This window comes from Phyllostomus hastatus, unplaced genomic scaffold (assembly GCF_019186645.2).
Source record: "Phyllostomus hastatus isolate PE091 unplaced genomic scaffold, TTU_PhHast_1.1 phas_scaffold_12, whole genome shotgun sequence".
Classification (NCBI taxonomy): domain Eukaryota; kingdom Metazoa; phylum Chordata; class Mammalia; order Chiroptera; family Phyllostomidae; genus Phyllostomus; species Phyllostomus hastatus.
This window is the reverse complement of record NW_025334007.1, coordinates 20,288,492-20,312,582: the sequence shown is the minus strand read 5'-3', so window position 1 is coordinate 20,312,582 and position 24,091 is coordinate 20,288,492. Positions and strand designations below refer to the sequence as shown.

Sequence of the window (24,091 nt, the reverse complement as noted above, 5' to 3'; positions counted from 1 at the left end):
CGTGTTGTTGTGTGTGGGTTTATGCACGTTTGTTTGTGGATGCATGGATGATAGATGGGTGGGTGGGTGGCTGGGTGGCTGGGTGCATGGATGGATGGGTGGGTGGATGGGTGCATGGGTGGATGGATGGAGGGCTGGGTGGCTGATTGGATGGGTGGGTGGGTGGATGGGTGGCTGGTTGGGTGGGTGGGTGGGTGGATGGGTGGCTGGTTGGATGGATGGGTGGATGGATGGGTGGGTGGATGGGTAGCTGGTTGGATGGGTGGGTGGGTGGGTGAGTGGGCGAGTGCATGGGTGTGTGGCTGGGTGAGCGATTGGATGGGTGGATGGCTGGCTGGCTGGGTGGGTGGATGGAGGGAGGGATGGATGGGTGGCTGGTTGGATGGGTGGGTGGCTGGTTGGATGGGTGGGTGGATGGAGGGAGGGATGGATGGGTGGGTGGGTGGCTGGTTGGATGGGTGGGTGGGTAGATGGGTGGATGGCTGGGTGGGTGGGTGTGAACAGAGGGAGGGATGGATGGAGGATAGAGGCATAGACAGATGGGAAGGTGAATGGACGGATAGGAAGATAAATGGATGGATGGATGTACATGTATGGATGGAAGGATGGGGAGAAAGCAGAGAGATGGATCGGTGGGGAGGTGGAAGGAAGGACAGAAGGAAGAAGATGGATGTGGAGTGGAAGGTGCAGGTGATAGTAGGTGGATGGGGCAATGGGCAGATGGAGAGTCAGGAGCACTGGGTGGACATACGGATACAGAGCAGACCAGGGATGAGACGGACGGATGGAGGGACAGGTGATGGGTAATGACAGGCACCCAGGAAGATGGACAGACAGATGGGTGTGTGGGTAGATGAAGGGACAGATGACACAGGTGATAGACAGAGACAAGGATACACAGATTCACAGATGAGGTGGCTCATGGACGCATGAATGGATGGACGGACAGACAAGTAGATGGAAAGATAGATAAGTGACAGACACAGACGGGAATGACGGATCCATAGGTGACCTGGACGACAGGTAGATGCATGACTAAGACAGACAGGTGGAACAGATGGTAGATGATGGACATAATTATAGTCACACGGCGCATGCAAACCATGCAGACACACCATGCTATGGACGACGGTCTTCATCCTACTTTTTCACACTAAACCTTGGCCCTACAGCAATCCGTCTGGTCGACATTGCCATGTGGACTTTATCCATCGATAGGAATCATGGGTCCCCCTCTAGTTGATAGCCTGGGACCCGTAAGGCGGAGCCCGCAAACTCTCATGGGGTGCAATTACCATTCTCGTGCCCCGCCCATGTTGTCGTAAAACCATCATCTTTTTTTTTCCCTCCCTTTGGTGAGGCCCTCACTCGTTGAGCGGTGTAATTAACATTTCATAAGAAATGTTCACAGGTCGTTAAAATAATTGCCGAGTTACCAGTACGATTTCCTCATGCCTCGGGGGCAGGTTTTTGAAGAAAGGATTCCTTTCCAGTTTTAACATTCACAAGACACAATCAAGTTGGTTGCAAGACTTTCGTTTTAAGAAAGTGTGTTTTAAAAAAATCTATCTCAGAAGAACATGCCTTTCTCCTATATAGTTACATAGGTTCATGTAATACAGAGTCTGGCTGAAGTAAGACTGTTCTGGGGTGCTTGTTAGGTAGGGTGCGTGAGTGCCCCGCACGAGATGGACAGCAATTGGGACATTTCACCCCAAATGTCCTAGGGCGTGCTTGTGGGTGGATCATTCTGCTGCAGAATTGCATGCTCATGCTTTTCCTCATACAAGCTTTTTAGGGCATTAGGAAGGGGCGTTATTCGTGCTGGATCCTGTGGGTCAGGTTTCGTCACGGTGTGTGTTAGATTTTTTTCCCCCGCCACCACCTCCCTTCTTGTTCTGCGGTAGAGCGACTGGGGGACGCCGTTGCGGCTGTAGAAAAGGAAGCAGGAACAGTCTAGGGTAGTGGAGGATAGGACGTTGGCTGACCACACACAGGCGGAAGGCTCCTGCTTTCCAGCCTGCTGGAAGGGGCGACTCGGGGGACTGACCGTGCGTGCCGCCCGCCTGTCCCCCTCCCCGCCCCCGCAGGGAAGTGGCACCTGGGCACCCACTGCCACAACAACAGCGACTTCTGCCACCACCCGTCCAGCCACGGCTTCGACCACTTCCACGGCATCCCCGTGACCAACCTGCGGGACTGCAAGCCCGGCGGGGGCACCGTGTTTAAGGCGGCCCTGCGGCTGCTGGCCTTCGCGCCGCTGCAGGTGATCGCCATCGCCCTGCTCACCCTGGCGGCGCTGCGCTGGCTGGGGCTGCTGCGTGTGCCGGGCCTGGTCTTCGCGGGCCTGCTGCTCCTGGCCGCCGGCATCCTGGGCGCCCTGCTGGGCTTCCTGCACTACTTCCGGCCCCTCAACTGCGTGCTGCTGCGGGACCGCCGCATCGTCCAGCAGCCGCTGTCCTACGACAACCTGACGCAGAGGCTCACGGACGACGCCACCCAGTTCATCCGCCGGTGGGTACCGCAGTGCCGCAGGATGGGGGGGCAGGGCGTTGCGGGGGGGGCACAGCTCCCCTGCAGTGGCTACAGCCGAGGCGATGAGGACAGTCATGCACACTCTTTCCTTTTTCTTTTTTAAACATTTTATTTATTTATTTTTAGAGAGGGAAGGGAGAGAGAGAGAGAGAAACATCCATGTGTGGTTGCTGGGGCCTGCCGCCTGCAACCCAGGCATGTGCCCTGACTGGGAATCGAACCTGCGACGCTTTGGTTTGCAGCCCGCGCTCAGTCCACTGAGCTACGCCAGCCAGGTCTTACACTCTTTCCATTTTCCCTCTAAGCCGTGCGGTGGCAATGAGTTGTCCCCCAGGAGCACTGTGGGGTTTACTAAGGGGACAGTCAAGACAAGGAGGGCAGGCACAGGAGGCACACGGGTGTGCGGGAAGCTCCCACGAGGCGCACGGAGCCAGACAGCTGGCGGGTGGGTTTCTCGGGGGCCAACCAGACGTGGAGGGCAAGAGGTGTGACTCACCGATCCCCTTCAGCCCCCTGGGATGCAACCCCCCCTGGCCCCCCCCACACACACACAGGGACCGAACCTGGGCAGGGACATGCCACTCTCAGCCACCATCTGTGTGTTGTCACCAGCTCCCACCGAGCACAGTTAGGTGGGCTCTGAGTTAACCAACACTTTCGCGACGCCGCGGAACTCTCTCGGTGACAGATCTGGGCCGGTTCCAAGACGGCTCCGTTTGGCTTCCAAAGTGTCCGTGTTCACGACGGAGCGTTAACTCCGGGAGGTCCGTTCTACAGTGAGACCTAGACGTATGGTGGGATGTAGAGTTGAACTGACATGACAAAGGTGTTGGAGCCCTGGCTGGCGTAGCTCCGTGGATGGAGCACGGGCTGCGAACCAAAGCGTCGCAGGTTCGATTCCCAGTCAGGGCACATGCCTGGGTTGCAGGCCACGGCCCCCAGCAACCGCACATGGATGTTTCTCTCTCTCTCTCTTTCTCTCTCCCTCTCTTCCCTCTCCAAAAATCAATAAATAAAATCTTAAAAAAAAAAAAAAACTTCTATCCATCTTGAGTTTAAAAAAAAAAGAAAGGTGTTGGTACAAGGAGGGACACCTCGAGGTCCCGTCCTGGCTGGGTGGCAGGGTGTGTGTACTCCGAAGGGAACAGCCTCGTGGAGCGGTTTGCATTCACGTGAACCCCCCCCCGCCCCCCCCACAGACAGGGAAGGGCAGAGCTGGGGAAGAAAGGTGGGCATCGCCCGCCGTGCTGCGCTGGGAGGGGAGGTGGTCTCCGTGGCGCACCCAGCACTGCAGTCTGCTGCCTGTAGAGGGCGACCGTGAGTCTCCCCACGGAGACCCTCGGTTCCCTCCCCTCCCCCCAATAACAAAGCCAGGGGCCTTGGTGCCAGCGAACTCCGTGTGACCCCAGCGAGCACGGCGGCGGGTGCACTGACCCCGCTCCCGGGCTTGTCCCCCCACCCCCCCAGGAACGCCGAGACGCCCTTCCTGCTGGTGTTCTCCTGCCTGCAGGTGCACACGGCCCTCTTCGCGTCGGCCGACTTCGCCGGGAAGAGCCAGCACGGCCTGTACGGGGATGCGGCCGAGGAGATGGACTGGAGCGTGGGTACGTGGGTCTGGGTGTCCAGGGCGTCCGTCCGTCCCTCCGCTGCGGCCCAGTCTCTGCCGGCTTCCAGCCGCCTCGCCGTGGGGGCTGGGGGGGCGTCCTCCTTGTGTCTCCGCACCTCCCCCATGCCTTTGTAGAGGGTGCGGGTGGTTCTGTTCGGGCACAGAGAGGGGAACCCCACAGACACCACGTGGTGGCCCAGGGAGGGATGTGTCTCCAGGGATGTGGGGGAGGTGGGGGGGTGGCGATCAAAGAGGTGATGCAGACAGGGGCCGGAGCGTGAGCCCCCACCTCACCGGAGTCCGGTGACGACAGCGCAGTGTGGGCAGCACGCTGTCTGTGGCACAAACCGGCGGGTTCCCCTGCCGAGAGCAGCCCGGGTGCATTTCCCACGGGGTCCCCTGGGGCTGCCCGGGGTGTCACCGCCGCCACAGTGCGCTGCTCCGTCTCCTCCTCCTGGAGCTCGTGTTCCTCTGGCCGCGTCTTTGAGGGCTCCCGATGTCCTTGTCCTCCATGTCCCCTCCCCGGCTCCCGGAGACCCTGTGTCTCGACGTGGGGCGTTTCGTCTCCGCAGACGTCTGCGGAGACGTGTGATCCAGGCTGTTCGCAAAGGGCGTGGCGGGCGCGTCCGTATGAGCATCCACGACCGACCGAGCTCTCTCTGTGGTTGCCCCTGGCGCAGCTCGGGGGTCTGGCGTGGATCCCGCCGTGCGGGGGGGACTGGGGGGAGGGGAGGGGGAGATGTGGCTGAAGCCCGGGGCGTGGGAGGCCGCCGGGCCCAGAGCCTCCCGTCCAGCCCGGGTCGGCCCTCTGCAGGGGCACTGTCCTGGGTCTGCATCGCCCAGTCCGCCTGGACTACATGCTCCCAAGGCCACCAGTCGGCCAGGCCGCTGGAGCATTTTGTGTGTGTGCTTTCTTTCCTTTTTTTTTTTTTTGTTTGTGTCTTGTTTTTCCGTCCTGTCCTCTGTGTGTGCTGCATGGGTGGTTTTTCACCTTGCAGCCCAGGCGCTGGAGGAGTGCTTGAACGGTTCCACCGTGTTTCTGTTGTGGAGGGTAGTTTTATTTTTCTTTCTTTTTTTTTTTTTATTTCATTGCTCCATCCCGATTTCCATCCAGGATGGCGTGTATTCGTTTCAGCTTCAGGTGTGCTTGAACCGAGGGGTCCGTCAGGGGCTCACTGCTCGGCCTCAAGCAGCAAATTGAGGGTCATGATACCCCCTGCTGTGGTGGCTGCAGGGACGCGTTCTGCTTTTCCCCTTCTTTTCCCCTTCCTTCCTTCCTTCCTTCCTTCCTTCCTTCCTTCCTTCCTTCCTTCCTTCCTTCCTTCCTTCGTTTCCTTCTTTGTCTCTCTCTCTCCCCCTCCCTCTCTTTCTTTCTTTTTTCTCTCTCTCCTTCCTTCCTTCCTTCCCCCTCTCTTTCTCTCTCCTTCCTTCCTTCCTTCCTTCCTTCCTTTGTTTCCTTCCTTTGTTTCCTTCTTTGTCTCTCTCTCTCCCCCCTCCCTCTCTCTTTCTTTCTTTCTTTCTCTTTTCTTCCTTCCTTCCCTCCCTCTCTCTCTTTCTTTCTTTTTCTCTCTCTCCTTCCTTCCTTCCTTCCTTCCTTTCCTTTCCTTCTTTGTCCCTCTCTCCCTCCCTCCCTTTCTCTCTCTTTCTTTCTTTCTTTCTTTCTCTCCTTCCTTCCTTCCCCCCTCTTTCTCTTTTTCTTTCTGTCTTTCTCCTTCCTTCCTTCCTTCCTTCCTTCTCTCCCTCCCTCCCTCCCTCCCTCCCTCTTTCTTTCTCTTTCCTTCCTTCCTTCCTTCCTTCCTTCCTTCCTTCTCCCTGTCTCTCTCTTTCTTTCTTTCTCACTCTCTCCTTCCTTCCTTTAAGTTTTGGAAGGAGCACCGTCCCCAGAAAGAGGCACACGAGCCCCGTGTGCTGACTCCTAACTCTCTAACTAACTACATCTGTGAGGCTGACACACAGCTCGGGTCTCCGGACTTCCCGCCCACCATCTGCCTGCCCGGGAGGGATTCCGAGGAGGCGGGTTCCAAGTTTCTGTGTGTGCTTTTCCGCGTCGCTCTGTGACTCTGCACAACAGCAGAGGGGAGGGCGGATGGGGAGTCCAGGGAAAACAATCGCAGAGTGCCCCCCCCCCCCGTGAGATCTGTGACAAGAATGCATTCTAGTCCTGGCTTTCGAGGACAAGCCTGCCTCCTTTGATTTTTTCCCTTCCTCCACGTGGCGCATCGATCAGTTCCGTTTTCCGCGGCTTTGGGGTGCCAGTGAGGAGGATGCATTGGGGTGCGAACCAGGGGAACACAGTGTGTTTTTTTTTAAGATTTTATTTATTGATTGATTTTTAGAGAGGGAAGGGAAGGAGAGAAACAGAGAGAAACATCCATGTGTGGTTGCTGGGGGCCGTGGCCTGCAACCCAGGCATGTGCCCTGACTGGGAATCGAACCTGCGACGCTTTGGTTCGCAGCCCGCGCTCCATCCACTGCGCTACGCCAGCCAGGGCACGGTGTGTCTTTAATGAGTGTGATATTCCCACGGAACAGGCTTCTCACACAAGTCCGAGGACGCGGTTGGCTGGCGAGCAAGCCCACGCCGGCACGGCCACCATCACACACGAATTTGTGTGCTGTCTACTCGGACTTGACTGAAAGTACCACTTGCATTGGTTTCATCACTGGTCTCCCTCGAGTGGAACAAGGAGCCTGTTTTTCAGTGTTTCAGATCTGTGTTTGTGTCTTATCTAACGTTAAGAGATGAGTGGTTGTTTGGAGGTCTGGTTTTTTTATTGTTGTTGTTTTCTATTTTTGTTGTGGTTTGTTTTTTGCCCAAAAGCAAGCCCCTCCCCCTAAGCTGTGGCGTCCGTTTGTCCGGGCGGTTCTGCTGTTTCGCCAGCCCGGGGCACTGGAGCGTGCTGAGGGTCGCCCCTGCTCTCTCAGAAGGGCCCTTTGTCATCACCTAGCAGTGCACTGCAGCATTCTGCATGCCCACGGGCTGACTTCGGGGAGGGCGCTGGCCGCCCCGAAACCCTGCACGCCCTGGAGGCGGCTCCCACGGAAGCACCCGGGGGAAAGCCGCTCTCCAGTGTCTCTTGCTGTGAGAGCGCTCCTTTCCCGAGGGCAGGAGGCGGCCTCCGTGGGCGGGGGAGCTCGGCTCTGCCCACCCCAGGTGTCTGTGTCCCCGTGAGGCCACGTGCATCCCCGAGAGGCTCAGTGACTTAATGGTCCGCCACGGCCCGGCCCACGCTGGGGGCGTGAGTGCCTTCCTCAGCCGCATGGCTGCAGATCTTGCATGGCAGTGACAGCTGAGGAAAGGCTGACCCGCCCCCCCCAACCCCCGGGTGTGGTGGGAGGGCTCTGGAAGGGGTCTGTTTGCCGTGAAAGCACTCGGGGACAGCCAGAACCCTGCCGCTCTGACGCAGGTCGAGGTGAGGTCAACCTTCCTCCATAATCACAGCTACCAGCGCTGAACTGAGTGCCCCGTGCCACCCGGCCGTGACCTTCACCCGCTGTGTGCTGTGCACAGCTTGTGTGACCTGGTCGCCGCCCCCGTCCTGTGGGGGGAGGCAGGTGAGGCTTGGGGGAAGGTTCAGTGCGTCGTCTGCCTCAGGCTGCTGAGTGTGTGGGGGCGGGGCAGGCGGCCCAGCAGAGCCCCCCCACACCGCTGCCCCGGGAGTGGGAAAGGCCGAGGCACGCAGGGGACCCACTCAGCAGTGAACCACAGGGAAAGAGCTGGTCCGTTCCCTAGTTACAGTTTTGGATGCCGACAGCACGCCCACTGTATCTTGGACGAGAGATACAATGATGGTAACACTTAAGAAAACTTCGGGCTACTCAGGGACTCGAGATACTTCCGGGAGCTCTGGGAGGGGACAGACAGGGACAAGGGGGTGTGTCCCGAGGGAGGGGCGGGTGCAGTGCTTGAGCAGCCCAGACAGGGGCCGGGTGGTGGGGAGGGGCCAGGGGGCCGCAGCCCGCCTCCCCACTTCTGCAGAGCACCTGGCTGCGGGGACACAAGGTGACGTCTGAGCTTCGTCTGGAGCTGCGTTTCGGGGAGGCCACGCGGGAGAGGGACGTGAAGGGACGTCGCATGTTATTCTGACACACAGAGGGGATTGTCTCATCCACAAGCAAGGTCCAGGCGTCCGTGGTGGGGATTCTTTGTGCGTTTACCCTCACGGAGCTTTGCATCCTCCTGCACAGGGCGGTGACCGGCAGAGATGGCCTTGGTCAGGGAGGGTCTCGGTCCGTGAGATCTGGGTGGAAATCGCGGACTCTTTGGCCAGGACCTCACACGCGGAGTTGGGACCCTGAGGGTCAGTGGGCAGCGGTGGCATCTCCCCTGCACAACGTACATTCCTCGGCCGCTGTCTTGGCGCCCAACACACCTAATAATTTAGTGGGTGCTGCATACACTTGAGTTTGCCCTGTATGACCTTGTCTGTGTGGGTGCCACGGGCCACCTCGGCCGGTGGGCGGCCCTTCATTCTCCTGGATGACGGGTGTGGGTCTCTCCCCTGGGAGTCGCTCCAGGGGCCGGCTGGGGCGTCTGTTCATTTGCAGGAGTGCTGGTCTGCACAGGTGCGGGCGGTCCCGGAGATGCAGGCGTCCGGGCGGGGCCTCCTGTCCCCCGGGGAACGCGGACAACAACGCCAGCTGTCAACAGGAGAGAGAAGGGCATTCCCACTGCAGAGCCGGCACCCAGGGCTCCTCTGCGGTTGGGGACCGAGGCAGCTTGTGGCCACCAGGGGCTCTGAGATGAGACGTTAATTGGATTAACTGTCCCTCTTCCCCCGTCGTGGGTGGCTGTCGGTGCTGAAACCGTGTTCCCTGCTCTTGCTCCGTGACCCCCCGCCCGACCCACCCGTTTGCCCCCAGAGCTGACGCACCACCTACGCATCTCATCCGTCAGGGACTCTGCTCTCACCGGCGTGTGTTTTAAACGCCCCTGTTCTTGCGGCTGAGTCCTGGCCTGCAAAGACTCATTTCCCCCTCCGTCATCAGCCTATTCTTGATGTTAAACGTTTGCTCCAGGTGCGCCCACCCACCTGCAAAGCCTGACCCCAAGCAGGGTGTCGGATAAGCCAACCAAATGAGGGAACGTGCATTGTGTGGGGTTTTTTTCTGTCTCTTTGCTGCTTATAACGGGAGCTTCCGCCACATGGGCGTTCATGGCAAAATTGTTAATCTTCTGCAGAAGGAGGCTGTTTCTGACCTTAGCCTGGAGCGGTAAACAGCACGTCATAAGAGAAGGAAAGGATTGGGAGGTGCTAGGTAGGGCCAAGGCAGACCCACAGGTGAGGCTGTAATACATATTCACACATGCATTGTGCTGAGTATTGATTGGGGCGTTGCAAGTAATTTACCTTATAAATCATTCACCTCTGGGCTACCCAAAGTCTGTCATAACGTTACCCCTTTTGCAAAGCCTGGAGCTTAATTGCATGGTCCCCAGCCCACCTGGGATGCCCTTTTGCCTTGCATGTCCGTCTCAAAGTTTATAAATCATTTCCGTAAGGAAGATAGCATCGTCAATCATCCAAGAGGCCGCGGACCGGTGAATTCAAACAGTATTACTAGGCTATCGGGCAGTGTTTTCGTAATCCGAGGGACAGCAGCAGCAGCAGCCTAGCGGCAGCCACAGCCACAATGGTAATAATTAAACACTTAGTGACTCACAACCACTATACTTGAGGGACTTCAGTGTCTCCTGGCCACTTCTCGCAGCATTGTACACACACGACTGACTGTGCTAGGAGATGCTCAATGCCGTCTCTAGCCTGCGGGTCGGAAAGGGACCCTGCAAGGGGTCACGGAACCTGAAGAGATTTCTGGACTGTCTGCCCAGGGAGCCCACACCCCTGCCCACTCCTGCCCGGCAGGGATGTTCCAAAACTCTCATCTGCACTTTGATCCACACTTATTTACCCTATGCCCCATCCTGTGTCCTGGCCCTCGTCCTGGGTTCATTGGAAGGAGACGGTGGCTGTCGTGTGCATTGTGTGGGGATATTCCAGGGCATACCTATAATTCACACACCCCCACACTGCCAGTGTCCTTTTTACTGCCCAGTGGTTCTCGGGGAGCCCATCCACGTGACCACGCGGAGCTCGGGGATCTGGGTTCAGAGCCGGACCTCACGCTTGGTTCCTGGCTTCCTCGCCCCCTCCCTGTGGGAGATGGAGCCGCTCACGTATCTTTCCGGAGCATGGCCGCTGTCCCTGGTCGAGCGGATGACGCAAACGCGTCTCCTCACGGTGGTATAAGCAGGCTTCCACGTGGCGTAAGCAGGAGAACACGTGAGCACACCCTGTGTGTGCGTGCAGACAGAGCTGCCGTGGTGGTGGTTCTCCACGGGGATGATGTTGTGGATTTGCAGAGCTGTTATCTGGGGGCAGAACGCGAGGGTAGGTTTGGGGGAAGGAGGCGAGGACAGGAAAGAGGAACGTGGGAGCGGTATCGATAACTCGCGTTGGGTGGCTTGGGACCTGAGTACCTACCATAAGAATTGTAAGAAGCAATCCATCACGAAGTATCTGTAGACAGATTTCTTCATACAAGAGGGACATCCGCGGTTGGGCGTTTTCTTCTTTCTAGTCAATAAGGACAACGTGCTGGGCTTCTTGGTCACTCGAGGACCGTGGACAGCTGGCCTGTGTCTCCTGGCCAGTTCCTCCACACGGTGACCGATGACCCATGAGCCTGAGTCCCGTAGGACACTTTATCGGGTCCCTTTGCGGAGCCGCCCTGCACTGCCCAGGGCCCCCGGGGTGGCTGATGGGTGCCACGCAGCTCCGGGACTGACTCTGCTGGTTGTCTGGCCGCTCGGGCCTGCCGGCGCGTGCCCCGGTCACCCCTCCTGTCCCTCGCGGTCCACCAGGGAGAGCGGCGGACGCCCCTCCCCTTCCGGCCCTGAGTCACGGGCAGACACGCCCACGAGGCCACCTGGGCTGCGCCTCCTCCGTCCGGACCGAACCGTGTTCTCACGTGGACGGTTTCCTTCCCCTCAGGGCAGATCTTGAACGTTCTGGAGGAGCTGCGGCTGGCGAACAACACCCTGGTGTACTTCTCGTCGGACCAGGGCGCCCACGTGGAGGAAGTGACCGCCAGAGGGGACGTGCACGGGGGCAGTAACGGGATCTACAAAGGTGGGCACGCGCCTCGGCCCCGGGCCCCCAGCTCTCCCACGCGCCGCGCCGTCCTGGGTCCCCCGGCACCCGCGGGGCTCTGCCGGCGCTCGGCCGCGCTCAGGACCTCCTTATGTCCCTGCCACCGAGCAGGGGGCTAAAGGGGCGGTCCCGTCTGCCGGGCTCCCCCAGAACCTAGAGGCACACACATCGCGTCCTGTTGTGCGGGACACGAGACCCAGTCATACATGGAGCCGTGTGCTTCCTGGGAAGTGTGGCACAGGAGACCCAGTCACACATGGAGCCGTGTGCTACATGCGAACAGGAGCCACCGTGCCCAGCTGTGCTGCGTCCGCCCCGCCTGCCTTCAGCCTTATCTCAGGGCGGTGGCGGACACCCACACGTGTCTTCCCGTGTCGTAAAACTGGGCGTGGCTGTCCTGCCTCCCGGAGGACACGGCCCCCGTGGAGAGCGTCGATTTCTGCTTGTTTTATAGCCGCCGGCGTCGGCAAACACGTAGTTGCAGGCTGCCTTGCGCACGGTGGTCCCCTCGCCGCCTCGCTCTCTGCCCCCAGACCTGCTAGCTCCCGAGGTCGCGTCATGGCTGCTGGCCGTGGCCGTCCGCCGAGGTCATGGCCGTGGCTAGCAAGCAGTGGGTTCCTTAGGGGAGGGACTGCAGAGCCTCGGTCCAGGCACAGGTGCCCCCGCACTGCTGGCTGACGCCTGTGCGGAAGGCTGATGACACAGATGGGGGGACTGGGGACCGGCCTTGGGCTGTCACGGGTGGGGGGGTGGCCTCGGCAGACCTGAGCGTACGGGGTGAGAGGGAGAGCGTCGAGGGTCCTGAACGGCGGCTGGGAGCTGGGGTGGCCACGCCTTCCTAACCGCAGGCCAGCGGCAGCCCCGTGGTTCACTGACGGTTCTTTATCAGCCGGGGCTTGCCGTAATAATGAGCTGTGGCCAGTCGGGTGGCTGGAAGCTTCGTGCATCCTCTCGTTGCCTTGGAGCTCAGAGGTGGACACCGGGTGCAGCTGAGGTGCCGGCAGCACTGTGGCTCCTCTGAAGGTTCCCGGGGAGTGCACCCTGGCTGCCTTTTCCCGCATCTCTTGTCACCTGGCCCCCCGGCCTGTCACCTGGCCCCACCTCCAAAGCCTCCAGCGCAGCCTCTCCTGGGGCCTCTCTCCCCACAGCCCCTGCCTCTCCTCTCCCCGTGTCCCCCCCTGTTCCTCGTAGGGACCTTGATGATGACCCCGGACCCACATGGGGAGTCCCGATAACCTCCCCTTCAGCCACACCAGGTCCTATAGCCCCAAGTTTTTGGGGGTGGGGCATGGGCACTTTGGGGTGCCACCCTTTTGCTCCCCGAGGCTGGGACAATGTAGGCGTGGGTTCGAACGCTGACACTGAGGCTGTGGTTGCAAGTGCTGTGTTGCTGAGGCTCACAGGTGACGAGGCCGTCGTGGGGGACCCCAGGTGGCACGGGGCGTGCAGGACCCACAGCAGCGCCTGCCTCCTGGGTCACTTTTTTAAGGCAGCGTTGTCTGTGTCCTTGCAACACTTGCGTTGCCTGTCTGAGGATGCCCGGGCACGAGCCTGCAGAGGACTCAGCTCTCCCTGCCACCTGTGCGCCTTGCCTTTCAGGAGGAAAAGGCAACAACTGGGAAGGCGGTATCCGCGTGCCGGGCCTGCTGCGCTGGCCGGGCGTGCTGGAGGCTGGGGTGGAGGTGGACGCGCCCACCAGCAACATGGACATCTTCCCCACGGTGGCCACGCTCGCGGGGGCCGAGCTGCCTCGGGACAGGTACCGTGCCGCGGAGAACTCCCCGGGGCTGGGGGGGTGCGGGGCCGGGTCTCCGTCAGACCTGGGGGTCGGGTGGGCTGTGGGACTGGTCACGCGGGGCCCTCCCTGGGGGCAGCTGGGACGCAGAAACCCCTCTGCCAGGGCTGCTGTCCTGCTGGCACGTGGACTCCCGGGCTGGGGCGTGCAGTGTGGCCTTGCACGGATGTGTCTCCCACATGCCCGGGGCCCCCTGTTCCTGCCCAAGGACACACCCACCAGGCACCGCCCCCTGGAACCGCCGTGCCCTATGGCACACCTGGGGTCCTGCTCCCCTTGGCGGTGGCGGCGGCAGCAGCAAGGCAAGGCAAGCAGCCGGGCCCCCACGTAAGGGCCCTGCTCCCCAGTGTGCACGTTCACGTAGCGAGTCCTAAATGCCATGTCTTCCTCTGAAGTTCAACCTTGACTCCCCAGCACGCTGCCACTGCCGCCGTCGGGGGCTGGTGAGGGGAGCCGGCTGACAGACGGTGCTCATTGGCTGGGGGGCCGCCGGGCTGATGTCCCGCCGCGGGGCCGCACGTCCCAGCGGCCAGGGACGCGCAGAGGGGCAGGGAGGGGACCCAGGCACAAGGACACTGCCGCTCTGCCGCAGCGGAGGCCTGGAGAGCTTTGCCCACCTCCCGTGGTTCGCGGGCTTGTCTCCTTGCTCACGTCTGAGGTTCTTGTGGTTTTCACGCTCCTCCGTGAGACGTCCCTTCCCCAGCCCCGCTCACACACACACACACACACACACACACACACACACGGGCGCGTGCGAGGAAGGCAACACCATGCAGCTTGGCCGTGCTCAAGCTTTGAGGGTTCAAGACCCATGGCCGCTGTTGTTGCTGTTTTTTAAATTCTCACCCGGGGATATGTTTACTGGGTTTTTTTTTTTTTTTTTTTAAGATTTCATTTATTTATTTTTAGAGAGGGAAGCGAGGGAGAAAGAGAGAGAGAGAGAAACATCAATGTGCAGTTGCTGGTGGCCGTGGCCTGCAACCCAGGCACGTGCCCTGACTGGGAATCGAACCTGTGACGCTTTGGTTCGCAGCTCACGCTCCATCCACTGAGCTACGCCAGCCAGGGTTTACTGGTTTGAGAAAGTTAGAAACAGAGAGATGGAGAGAGAGAGAGAGAGAAACATAGACAGACAGACATCGATGTCAGGAACATCGCTGGGTTGCCTCCCATCAGCCCTGAGGCTGGGAACCCAACCCGCAACCCGGGCGTGTGCCCTGACCTCGGGGGATCGAACCGGCGACCTGCTGGTGTTGAGCCCACGGCTGGTGACCTGCGGGCAGCCGTGCCGTAGATGCTCGCAAATAGGTCCCCTCCGTGTGGCCGCGACCCGGGTGAGCAGCTCCCTGCCTGCAAACGCTGATCAGGGGCCCTCCTTCATCCTCAACCATGACGCTTCAGAGTTGATGCGTCGGAACATTTCAAGGACAAAAATGCCTTTCTGGACAGACACTTGGCGTCCCTTTTGTGAAAGATACACGCTTTCCTGTACAAGCGTTTTTTTTTTTTTTTTCCCTAGGATTTTCTGCATTTAAAACATCACTTGATTTTGCTTACCTTCTTATTTCACGACTCTCTTTGGGCCCCCACACTGTTTCAGGTTGGGGGCAGGTGCCCAGGGAGCAGGCAGGAAAGGGGCTTTAGGAGAAGCAGCGGGGGAAACACTTCGGAGTGTGGGGGGTCCGGCCAGCCGGGGCTGCCTCCCAGGGGCTCCTGCTGGTCCCGGGAGCTTGGAGAAGCTCCCTGTTCTCCCTGCCCGTGATTCTTTATCGCATCGTCACGGAAGGGCAACGGCCTCACCTCCTGCTGCCGTTTGGAGGGTTGCAGGAGTTTGCCCGGGGCGGGGCGCGGCTGGCCTCGCCGCATGGTGGACGGCACCCGACACTGGGCAGCTGGCGTCCTTGTGTTGGTTACTCGGTGACCACGACGCAGCCCCCTTTCCCGGGAAGGATGCCTCGGGCGTCGGGGGGTGTCAGCCCCAGCACCGTGCCGTCCCTCGCGCCTGACGCCCGCCTGGCGTGTCCCACAGGGTCATCGACGGCCGGGACCTGATGCCGCTGCTTCAGAGCCGCAGCCGGCACTCGGAGCACGAGTTCCTCTTCCACTACTGCAACTTCTACCTGAACGCCGTGCGCTGGCACCCGCGCAACAGTGAGTCGCCCGCCCCCCACCTTCCCCTGCCTCGGCTGCCGCCTGCGACCCGCGCGCCGTGCGTGTGTAGGGGCGTGCTGGGGGGGCTCATCCCCATGGAGACCCACGGAGGGGGGGCCTGCCGGGCAACTGTGCGTGGCTCTGAGTGCCACCTCCCCTCTTCTCTCGTTCCTCCTGCTCCCGCCCTTGTGCGGGCCGGACATCGGCGGACGTGGCGCCCACCACGTGGACGCCAGGGGTTGGCGGCTCCGGCTTTGGGACAGGCAGCCGCTGCCGCCTGGCGGGGCACGGGGTCCCTTCCTTCACGTTCGGACCGCCGCGTGTCCCTGCGCCCCTCCCATTCTGCGCTCAGCCCCCCTCCTCCGTACGCCGCCGCTGATGGGGGCCCGCAGCTCCCTGCGCCCGCCCGCGAGGGCCTGCCTGCTCTGCTCTCCTGGAGGATGCTTTGCGGTGCCCCCAGCCCCTTGGGACACGCCGCGTCCTGGGCCCGCCCTCCAGGAGCTTTCTCCGTCCTGGCGCTGTGCACAGTGGCGCCCTGACCCGCAGGGGAATGCTCGCCTGCTGTCCCCCCCCCCCGCCCCCCGGGAGCCTCAGGGTGGCGGGTCCTGACTCAGCTGTGTGTGGGGCGTCGTGGATCATGTGGGTTTTCTAGACGTAGATCTTTGGGGCTGAGCTCACGGGCTCAGACGCTCTCGGGGCCTCCCTGGCTGGGCGCTGGGTCCTTCCGGTCGTGGGCTCTGTGAGGGACGGTGTCGCGCTGGGGTTTTCCGACTCCCCGTGCAGAGCTGTCCTCTGGCCGGCCCAGAGGGGCACGTGGGACCAGCGGATGACCCCAAGTGAGCGGGCAGGCATCAGGGTTGGGGTTTTTTTTTCCCCCCATGTATTTAAACGTAGACCTGAGATCCTGTTCACGTCACTGAGGTGCCTCAGGGTCGGTGGAAATGCAGAGATTCTTCATGCCACTGTGCTGTGGCTTTGAGGCAGACGGTGAGGCTGGACGGGGCACACAGTGTGCTCTCGGGAGGTGAGCCGAAGCCCCCCTCTCGGCGGGGGTGTTGGGGGACGCGGCTCCAGGTGGCCACTCTGCCCGGGCGCCTCGTAACTGCCGACCGGGGGCTCCTCTCCACGTCAGAGCGAGGCTCTCGCCGGCTGCTGGCACCCCCGTCTCCCACCCTTGTGCATGCAGCCAGGGCACCGGGGACAGGTCATCCAGCGTGCTCCGTGTCCGTTACTTTTAAAGTGGACAGCTCCCTTTCCGTAACCCGCAGGCATCCAACCACCTTCCCCCATAGAAAACAAAGTTTCACCTCTATGTGCAGGCATTTGCCCTGGGGGCTTCTCTCGGGGGGCGGGGCGGACCCCAGAGCCGCAGGGCCGAGGCCTGGAAGGGCCATGTGTGCCTGTCCCGGCCACGTGTCCCTCCGTGCAAACCCCCCCGGGAGGGACGCCGTCACCCTTGGTAGGGGCGCTGGCAGCACCGCAGGTCTCGCCCCTCGAGGGAAGGAGAGCTGCCCTTCTCCCCACCTCTGTGTCCACGGAGCCCCCCAAAATGCAATCAGCTCCATTTCAGCGATGCTCCAGTGTCTAAAAAAGGACAGGGATGCCCTGAACTTTGCAAAAAGCGCAGTGAAATAAAGGCGGCCCCGCCCAGGGAGAGGCCGGAGGGCGGGTGTCGGGTCGGGGGCTGGGTCGGGGGCTGCCGCAGAAACACGGAGTGAGGGGGCGTTCCCAGAAGCGGGGCAGGGGGAGACAGGAGACAGGGGTCCATGGGGGGAATGGGACCCCGATCCTGAGAGGCAGCAGCCCCCCGCTGCCCGGGATCAAACCTGCTTCTTGGAGAGACGCATCCTCTCACACAGGGTCTTACGATCCCCTGCCTCAGACCAGCCACCAAAGGGCAGAAATCACGGTCAAGCCATGCTGGATGGAGTCACCTGTCCGGCTCGAGGGTCTCCGGAAGCCGTGGTTCCGTGAGTCCTGTCTCACTCACGTGTCAGGTGGTACCGGACCCTGAGTCCCCGTGGCGGGCGCCTCGGCCACCGCGCACGGCGTGTGGTGGGCGACCTGGCCTTTCATGTACTTGTTGGTCCTGTGGACATTCGGGGAGCAGCTCCGGAGTGCACCGAGAGGGGGAGGGGGACTGGTCTGTGAACACGGCGGTTTGACGGGACGTCTCACGGGGGAGGTGACAGTCACAGCTCTTTGGTGGACAGTCGTCAGCTGAGCAGCGGGTGGGTTCCCACGCTGCTCACGTGTGAGACCGTGTTCTGCCAGAGAGGCGTGAGCAGGGGTGACTCCCCCGTGCACGGAGTTCCCCGTGAACTGGAGACACACATCAGTGCGTGCCCGCCTGGTGCGTTGGCTGAGGCCCTCTTGGGTCCACGTGGCTCGGGGGTGGCCAGTGACCCCTGGACGGCCTGGTGGGGCACTTTCCGTGATTCCTAGTGGGCACAGGGCTGCCGTCCGACCTCAGAACCCTTTCTGAGGAGAGGGAAGGGGACCTCCGGGTGTCAGGGTGAGGAACAGGCCGGGTGGGCTGGAGCGGGGGTCAGCGGTCAGGCATCCATTAGCTCGTGTGTCGCTGCTAACGTGCGGCCCACCGCGTGGGGGGCCGTGTTGGCCCCGTGGCCGTGGGCAGGCACAGCCAGCAGGACGTGGCTCCGCCCCTCGGGCCGGGCTGGCTGTCCCCGGGGCCCAGGGAACTCAAATTGGCGGCAGGTGCTTCGCATCCCAGCGGCGGTCGGTCCGGACCAGTGGGAGGCTGAAATATGACCGTTTGGGACTTGTTTTCCCAAAGCTCAACAGCTACAATCCTGTTTCGACTCTTGTGTAACGGGAACCCCTGTCACCTTTTATGGAGAGTGAGTGTCCCCTATAAGTTAATGACCCTGGAAGTATGACGACTCTGCAACTCGGTTCTCTGGGCGAGGGGAGGAACGTGACTTCAACAGGGACCGATGTCATCATGCCCCCTCACGTTTGAGCAGCCTGCCCCCAAACCTCAAGTGCACCGTAGGTCACTCTTCTTGCATTGACCTGGGGGATTCGGCTCCACAAAGGCGGGCAGGGGGACAGTTTGGGGGGACGCGTGTGCCTGCCTCGGACCAGGTTCCCTGTTCCCATTCCCTGGCGTGCACACCAGGGGCTGGTCCCAGGTGAGCCGGGGCGTCAGGCATGCTCAGCCACAGCCCTTGTCCGAGTCTTCTTTCTTCTCCACGTGGTCGCTCTGCCGTGAGTTTAACGCTGCCCGCCACGGGGGCTGGGAGAGCGTGCCGTCGAACCCACGACCCCCAGGGGCTGGCTCGTTCGGGGTCCGAGCCACAGGCAACAGGGTGCAGGTCACGGACAGGAAGTGGTTGGGGGCCCCACCGTGCCCATCCAGGGACCGTGTGTGTCCTGAAGGCGGGGTGTCCTGGGTGGCCCTGCCCTCGGGAGGTGGGGGGCCCATCCGAAGGTGTTTGGGTCCCAGAGAAGAACTGTGGCGTTTCTGTAGTGTGGCCACCCGCGGGTAACGGGGGTCCTGTTTGGGCCTGCGGATCATGGGTCCTCGAACCCGTGGACAGTGGGTCGCTAGCCCTGGGCCTCCCAGGTCCTCCCTCAGAGACCCCAGACAGGCCACGTTCCCTGGCGCCGGCTGGTCTGAGGCCGGAGGCCGCCTGGGGACCAGGCACGCTCCCGTGGCAGTCGCCCACAGTGAATCCCATTAATTCATTCTCTGTGTGTGTGGATCGGTCACTCGCTAAATACCTATAATTACGGCCGCTGCCATCATTGCTATGATACACGCAAACCTTCCGAGCGGATGAAACGGCGGCGGGAGGCTTGCTGCTGGCGGAGGCCGCGTGATGGACAGGGCCCACCGGTCAGCAGGGCGTGAGGAAGGGCGTGGGTCTTGTGTGGCTCATCCCAGTGGGTCCACGCACGGGCGTTCTGCTTTTCCCGGCCACGTGCTTCTTAGCCAGGCCACGGCTCTGTGGACTTCCGTCTGTCTGCGTGCGGGGGAGGGTGTCTGATCGGCAGCCGGCCCTTCAGGCAGTGAGGACGTTGCAGAATGAACAGGAGATGCATCCGTCCTTTTGTGGCGGGCCGAGACATCTCTTTCTGGCATTTTAGCACGGTGGGGGGGGGGTTTCGTGGCACATGGAGCCCACCCTGGGGCCAGCGACTTCCCCCGATTTGGAGTGTTCGACACCTTTATTCAGCGAATAACAGGTAGACCACACTGTTCCAGGTCGGTCGTGCTTGGTGCATGGGTAGAGAGAGTTCTGCAGGTCTCGTCGCCATCTTGCATCAGAAGGCCCCCCAGCCCCGCCCAGACCCTGTCTGTGCCCCGTTGCAAAACCACCCCGTCCTGGGCCCCCCGCTCATGGGCCGGCGGGTGACAGACATTTGCACGGTCTTGAGGCTGAGAAGAGGGCAGGTTGCCTCTCTGAGGTCCCGGCTGTGCCCTGGCTCTGGGTGGCCGTGCTCGTGCGTGTCTGTGCCTGCGTGTGTGTGCGTGTCTGCGTGCGTGCACAGCGCAGGGTACGCGGGAGCAGGGAGGCTGCCCCTTCCTCCCGTTTGGCGTCAGGCGGACACGCAGGCTGTGCGTGGAGAACCACAGGGAGCGGAGCTGGGGGCTCCCACTCTGTCCGTCCGTGTGCATTTATGGAGAGCCCCCCGGACACTTCCGGGCCAGTTTACAGGACGAAAACGACAGCCCTGTGTGAGTTCTGTGCTGAAACAAGGGGGCTTATTACGCCGTTTCCACAGCCACGCTGCCTAAGGAAGCAGAGATTGGGACGACGTGAGGCAGAGAGGAGGACAGGAGGGGTCAGGGAGAGCCAGGGGCGTGGAATAAGGTGGGGGGGGATGCCTGGGTTTGAACGTCTGTGCAGACCCCCAGCACTGCAGCAGCTGCGGCTCCGTCACGCCCGCCGGTTCCCTGCCTTCTGCGTGGCCCCCACACACAGATGTCACCCTTCATCACCCCGCGGCGTTCCCGGGCTGCAAGCCCAGGCCCGCGAGATCCGGGCGTGTGGTCTGGTGGGCGGTGACCCTGGCCAGCTTTCCCCGCCCCCGTGACCCCAGCTCGTGTCCTTGCGCACCGCAGGCTCGTCCATCTGGAAGGCCTTTTTCTTCACGCCCAACTTCACGCCCGAGGGCGCCAACGGCTGCTTCCTCACGCACGTGTGCTTCTGCAACGGGCGCTTCGTCACCCGCCACGAGCCGCCGCTGCTCTTCGACCTGTCCCGGGACCCCCGGGAGACGAGCCCCGTGACCCCGAGCGGCGAGCCCCGCTTCTGGGAAATCGTGGACGCCATGCAGCGGGCGGCGGAGCGCCACGCGCGCACCGTGCAGGCGGCGCCCAACCAGCTGTCCCCGCAGAACCTGCTGTGGAAGCCGTGGCTGCAGATGTGCTGCGCCTCGTCCTCCGGCCTGTCGTGCCGCTGTCGCCCCGAGGACCGGGACGGGGGAGGGAGCGCGTAGCCGCGTAGCCGCTGCGTGCACGCGCGCCTGCGGGCAGGAGGTGCGCACGCACGCACGGTGCCCGCCCCGCCCTTCTTTTCAGGACCCAAGCAGAGGGGGACTGTCACGGTGCAAACCCAGCATCTCGGACTGCTCTCCCCTCGCTACCTGGTCGCCCAAGGGCCCCGGCGAGAGCCCCACGAGGTCCCTCCCCGTGGGGAAGAAGTCAAGGTTAACAGCGCGCACCGGGACAGATGGTCGATGTACGCCTTCCGCGGTCAAGTGCGCGCACTGGTGTCAGTGCCTGAGGGGGAGTGTACCCCAGGGCGGTGCAGACGGATGCTGGGACCTTGTGAAAGGTAACCTCCCCGCCCCACCCCACCCTGCCACTCGGGGGTGTGCGCAACAGGTCTTCCACCGTCTGCGGGGATGTCACCGACGGCGTGACTCCGCCGGGCCTCCAGCGACGCGGAGAGCCCCGTGTTCAAAGCCATCCGCCCACCTCGGCCTGGGCCCCGGGAGAGTGACCGAACAACCATCCCCTTTGCGAGCAACCGATGGCCACGAGTCCCCATCGGGGGACCAACCGGAAGGCGATCGCTGTCAGTATTACTGAGCTCACACAAGCCATTATTCACCATACCCGTATCGACCCAAGGCCAGTGTCCTGCTTCCCGCGAGAAGGCGGAGCTATTTAAAATACAGCCACCAGCCGCTTACCCCCGTTTCCCGGAAATCAGGAGGATAGATGGATATCCAGGATATTCAGGATGGATAGATGCTGCCTTTCCCCGTGGGCTGCTCATTCCAGACACTGCCCAGAGATCCCGCACACTGTGTGAGACGTGTCCTTATGGAAGAGCGCATTGGGCATGCTCAGCAGGCGGTAGGGTTCGGGCGGATACGGTGGTACAGGAATTACGGAAAGCTGCTGGTATGAGCTTCCTGTGGGAGACGGTTATGTTCATCCCAAGTTTTTAAGGCGTCCGATGCAAGGGGGCTTCCAGACACTCCGTGAGCGGCAGGGTTTCATGACTGGAAACATGTGCATAGATGACGCACACGTATGTTTGTGGACACAGCTCCCTGTTTAACCGGTACCCCGTTCAGACACATGAAGGATACGTAGAGTGCTATGGGAACATTAAATTATTTTGCTCAAGAGAGACTGATCCTTTTTTCATTTATTTTCTTAAAAAGTTTTCTTGGCCCTGGCTGGCGTAGCTCAGGGGATGGAGCACGGGCTGCGAACCAAAGCGTCGCAGGTTCGATTCCCAGTCAGGGCACATACATGCCTGGGTTGCAGGCCACGGCCCCCAGGAACTGCACATGGATGTTTCTCTCTCTCTCTCTCCTTCTCCCTCCCTTCCCTCTCTAAAAATAAATAAATAAAATCTTTTTAAAAATCTTAAAAAAAGTTTTCTTGAATTGCTTGGGGTGATTTGGGGGGATGAAATATTGGGGGTGTCAGGTTCACGGTCCCACAGCACATGGCCCGCATGTTGTCCTGTGTGTTCACCACCCCGAGTCACGTCCCCTTCCATCACCGTTTGTACCCCGCCCCCCGAACCCGCTCCGACCTCCCCCACCCCCGTCCCTCCGGGCACCTCCGCCCTGTCCTCCGTGTCTAAGGAGGGCTCTTCCGTTCTGCCTTCTCCTGCCCTCACGTCAGCGACCTGCCTTCCACGCACACCTTGGTCTCGGTTCTTGAATGACACGGCCAAGTCCCCGTGTTAGCCCTTCCTACGCCTGGCACTCCAGCGGCACGCACGGAGCGGGTACTATTGCCCAAGGTTGGGGACGCGGCATGAAGAGCAGACTCACACCGCCCCCCCTCACCACCACCCCCCACCGCATCCCGGTCGTGAAGGGCTCAGGAGAGGGGGGCCAACTTGAGAGCCCCCTGCCCCACAAAGGGGTCCCTGTGAAGAGAGGAGACACAGCGGGGGGGACGCACTGGGGCTGTGTCTGGGGAACGTGACCTGTCACGGGAGTCCCTCGGGTGGCCGAGGGTTCTGGACACCTCCTCGTCGCGTTCACGCAGAGTGGACACAAAGCCGCCCTGGGCGGTGAGGATGCTGTGCTGTGGTCTGCCTCTGTTCAGCAGATGTGGGGCTGCGTCTGCTATGAGGAATGAGTGTCGAGCCTCTTCAGGCTCAAGGGTCGGGGTGAGGAGTGCAGAGATGGGCAGGCCTCCAAGTAGCCACTGAGCGGCAGGGCGAGAGGGCCAGGCGAGGCCACGAGGTCGTCCAGCGCGCGCACACACACGCTGCCCCTGGCCTTGTCTACCGCTCGCCGGGGGTGGCTTGAAAAAAAAAAATCCACGTGTCCTCATCACCTCCTCCCACTTTGGCAGCCATCGGCTTGTTCTTTGTTGTTTGTTTTGTTTTTTGTGTTTTTGAATCCTCGCCCAAGGATACATTTACTGATGTTAGGAAGAGTGGGAGGGGGCAGAGAGAGAGAAAGAAACATGGATGCCAGAGAGAGACACCGATCAGCTGCCTCCCGTACACGCCCTGACCGGGAGAATCCAAACTCCCAACCTGCCTGCGCACCCTGACGGGGAATCGAACCCGCAGCCTGTTGGTGCACACAAGGAAGCAGCAAGCTGCTCACCCACCTGGCCAGGGCTTTATATCTATGGGTGTGTTTCTGTTTTGTTTATGTATTTTAAATATATTTATATTTATGACTATTTGTGGTGTTTCTTTTTTTTTTAAGATTCCACACACAAGTGAAATCCCGTGGTATTTTTCTTTGACTTACTTTACTTTGCAGAACACGCTCTAGGTCCATCCATGTTGTTACAAATGGCAAGGTTTCGTTCTTTTTCACGGCTGAGTAATATTCCACGGTATATGTATGTACCATATCTTCATTATATTGTCATCTCTCAGTGGACAAAGTGTCTCAATTTGTTTTAAAGTCTGCTGTTAAGGAAAAAGCCCATTGGGGGGGCAGGGTGAAGGTGATAGATTCATGGATATCAACAAATTCCTAAAATAGAGTTTCAGTGTGTTTTAATGTCTTCTGTCTTTATGTAACGTTTTAATCTTAAAATGGAGATTTTTATCTGTATGTTTCTGCATCCATGCTTCCAGGCGTGCTCTCACGGGTCCTGCAGTCCCACAGAGCAGTGCTTTGCAGTGCGGAGGTTTGGAGCAGAGACGTTTAAGGAGTTAAAATTAGCCCTGGCTGGCGTAGCTCAGTGGATTGAGCGCGGGCTGCGAACCAAAGCGTCGCTGGTTCGATTCCCAGTCAGGGCACATGCCTGGGTGGCAGGCCATGACCCCCAGCAACTGCACATTGATGTTTCTCTCTCCCTCCCTTCCCTCTCTAAAAATAAATAAATAAAATCTTAAAAAAAAAGAAATGAAAAAGAAAGTGCAATGCTTATGTGCA

General features: G+C 60.7%; 1 protein-coding gene across 3 annotated transcripts in view; it reads left to right on the top strand.

The window, feature by feature from the left end:
* Nucleotides 1–21,953, top strand: part of STS (steroid sulfatase) — a 43,129-nt gene extending 21,176 nt beyond the window's left edge. For all 3 annotated transcript variants that reach the window (XM_045855916.1, XM_045855917.1, XM_045855918.1), the window contains 6 exons: nucleotides 2,091–2,514; nucleotides 4,003–4,139; nucleotides 11,137–11,274; nucleotides 12,895–13,054; nucleotides 15,120–15,241; nucleotides 20,334–21,953. In XM_045855916.1, coding sequence (XP_045711872.1) covers nucleotides 2,091–2,514; nucleotides 4,003–4,139; nucleotides 11,137–11,274; nucleotides 12,895–13,054; nucleotides 15,120–15,241; nucleotides 20,334–20,710 — 1,358 coding nt within the window. In that variant the 3' untranslated portion in view covers nucleotides 20,711–21,953. The remainder of the gene's footprint in view (nucleotides 1–2,090; nucleotides 2,515–4,002; nucleotides 4,140–11,136; nucleotides 11,275–12,894; nucleotides 13,055–15,119; nucleotides 15,242–20,333) is intronic.
* Nucleotides 21,954–24,091: the final 2,138 nt, after the last annotated feature.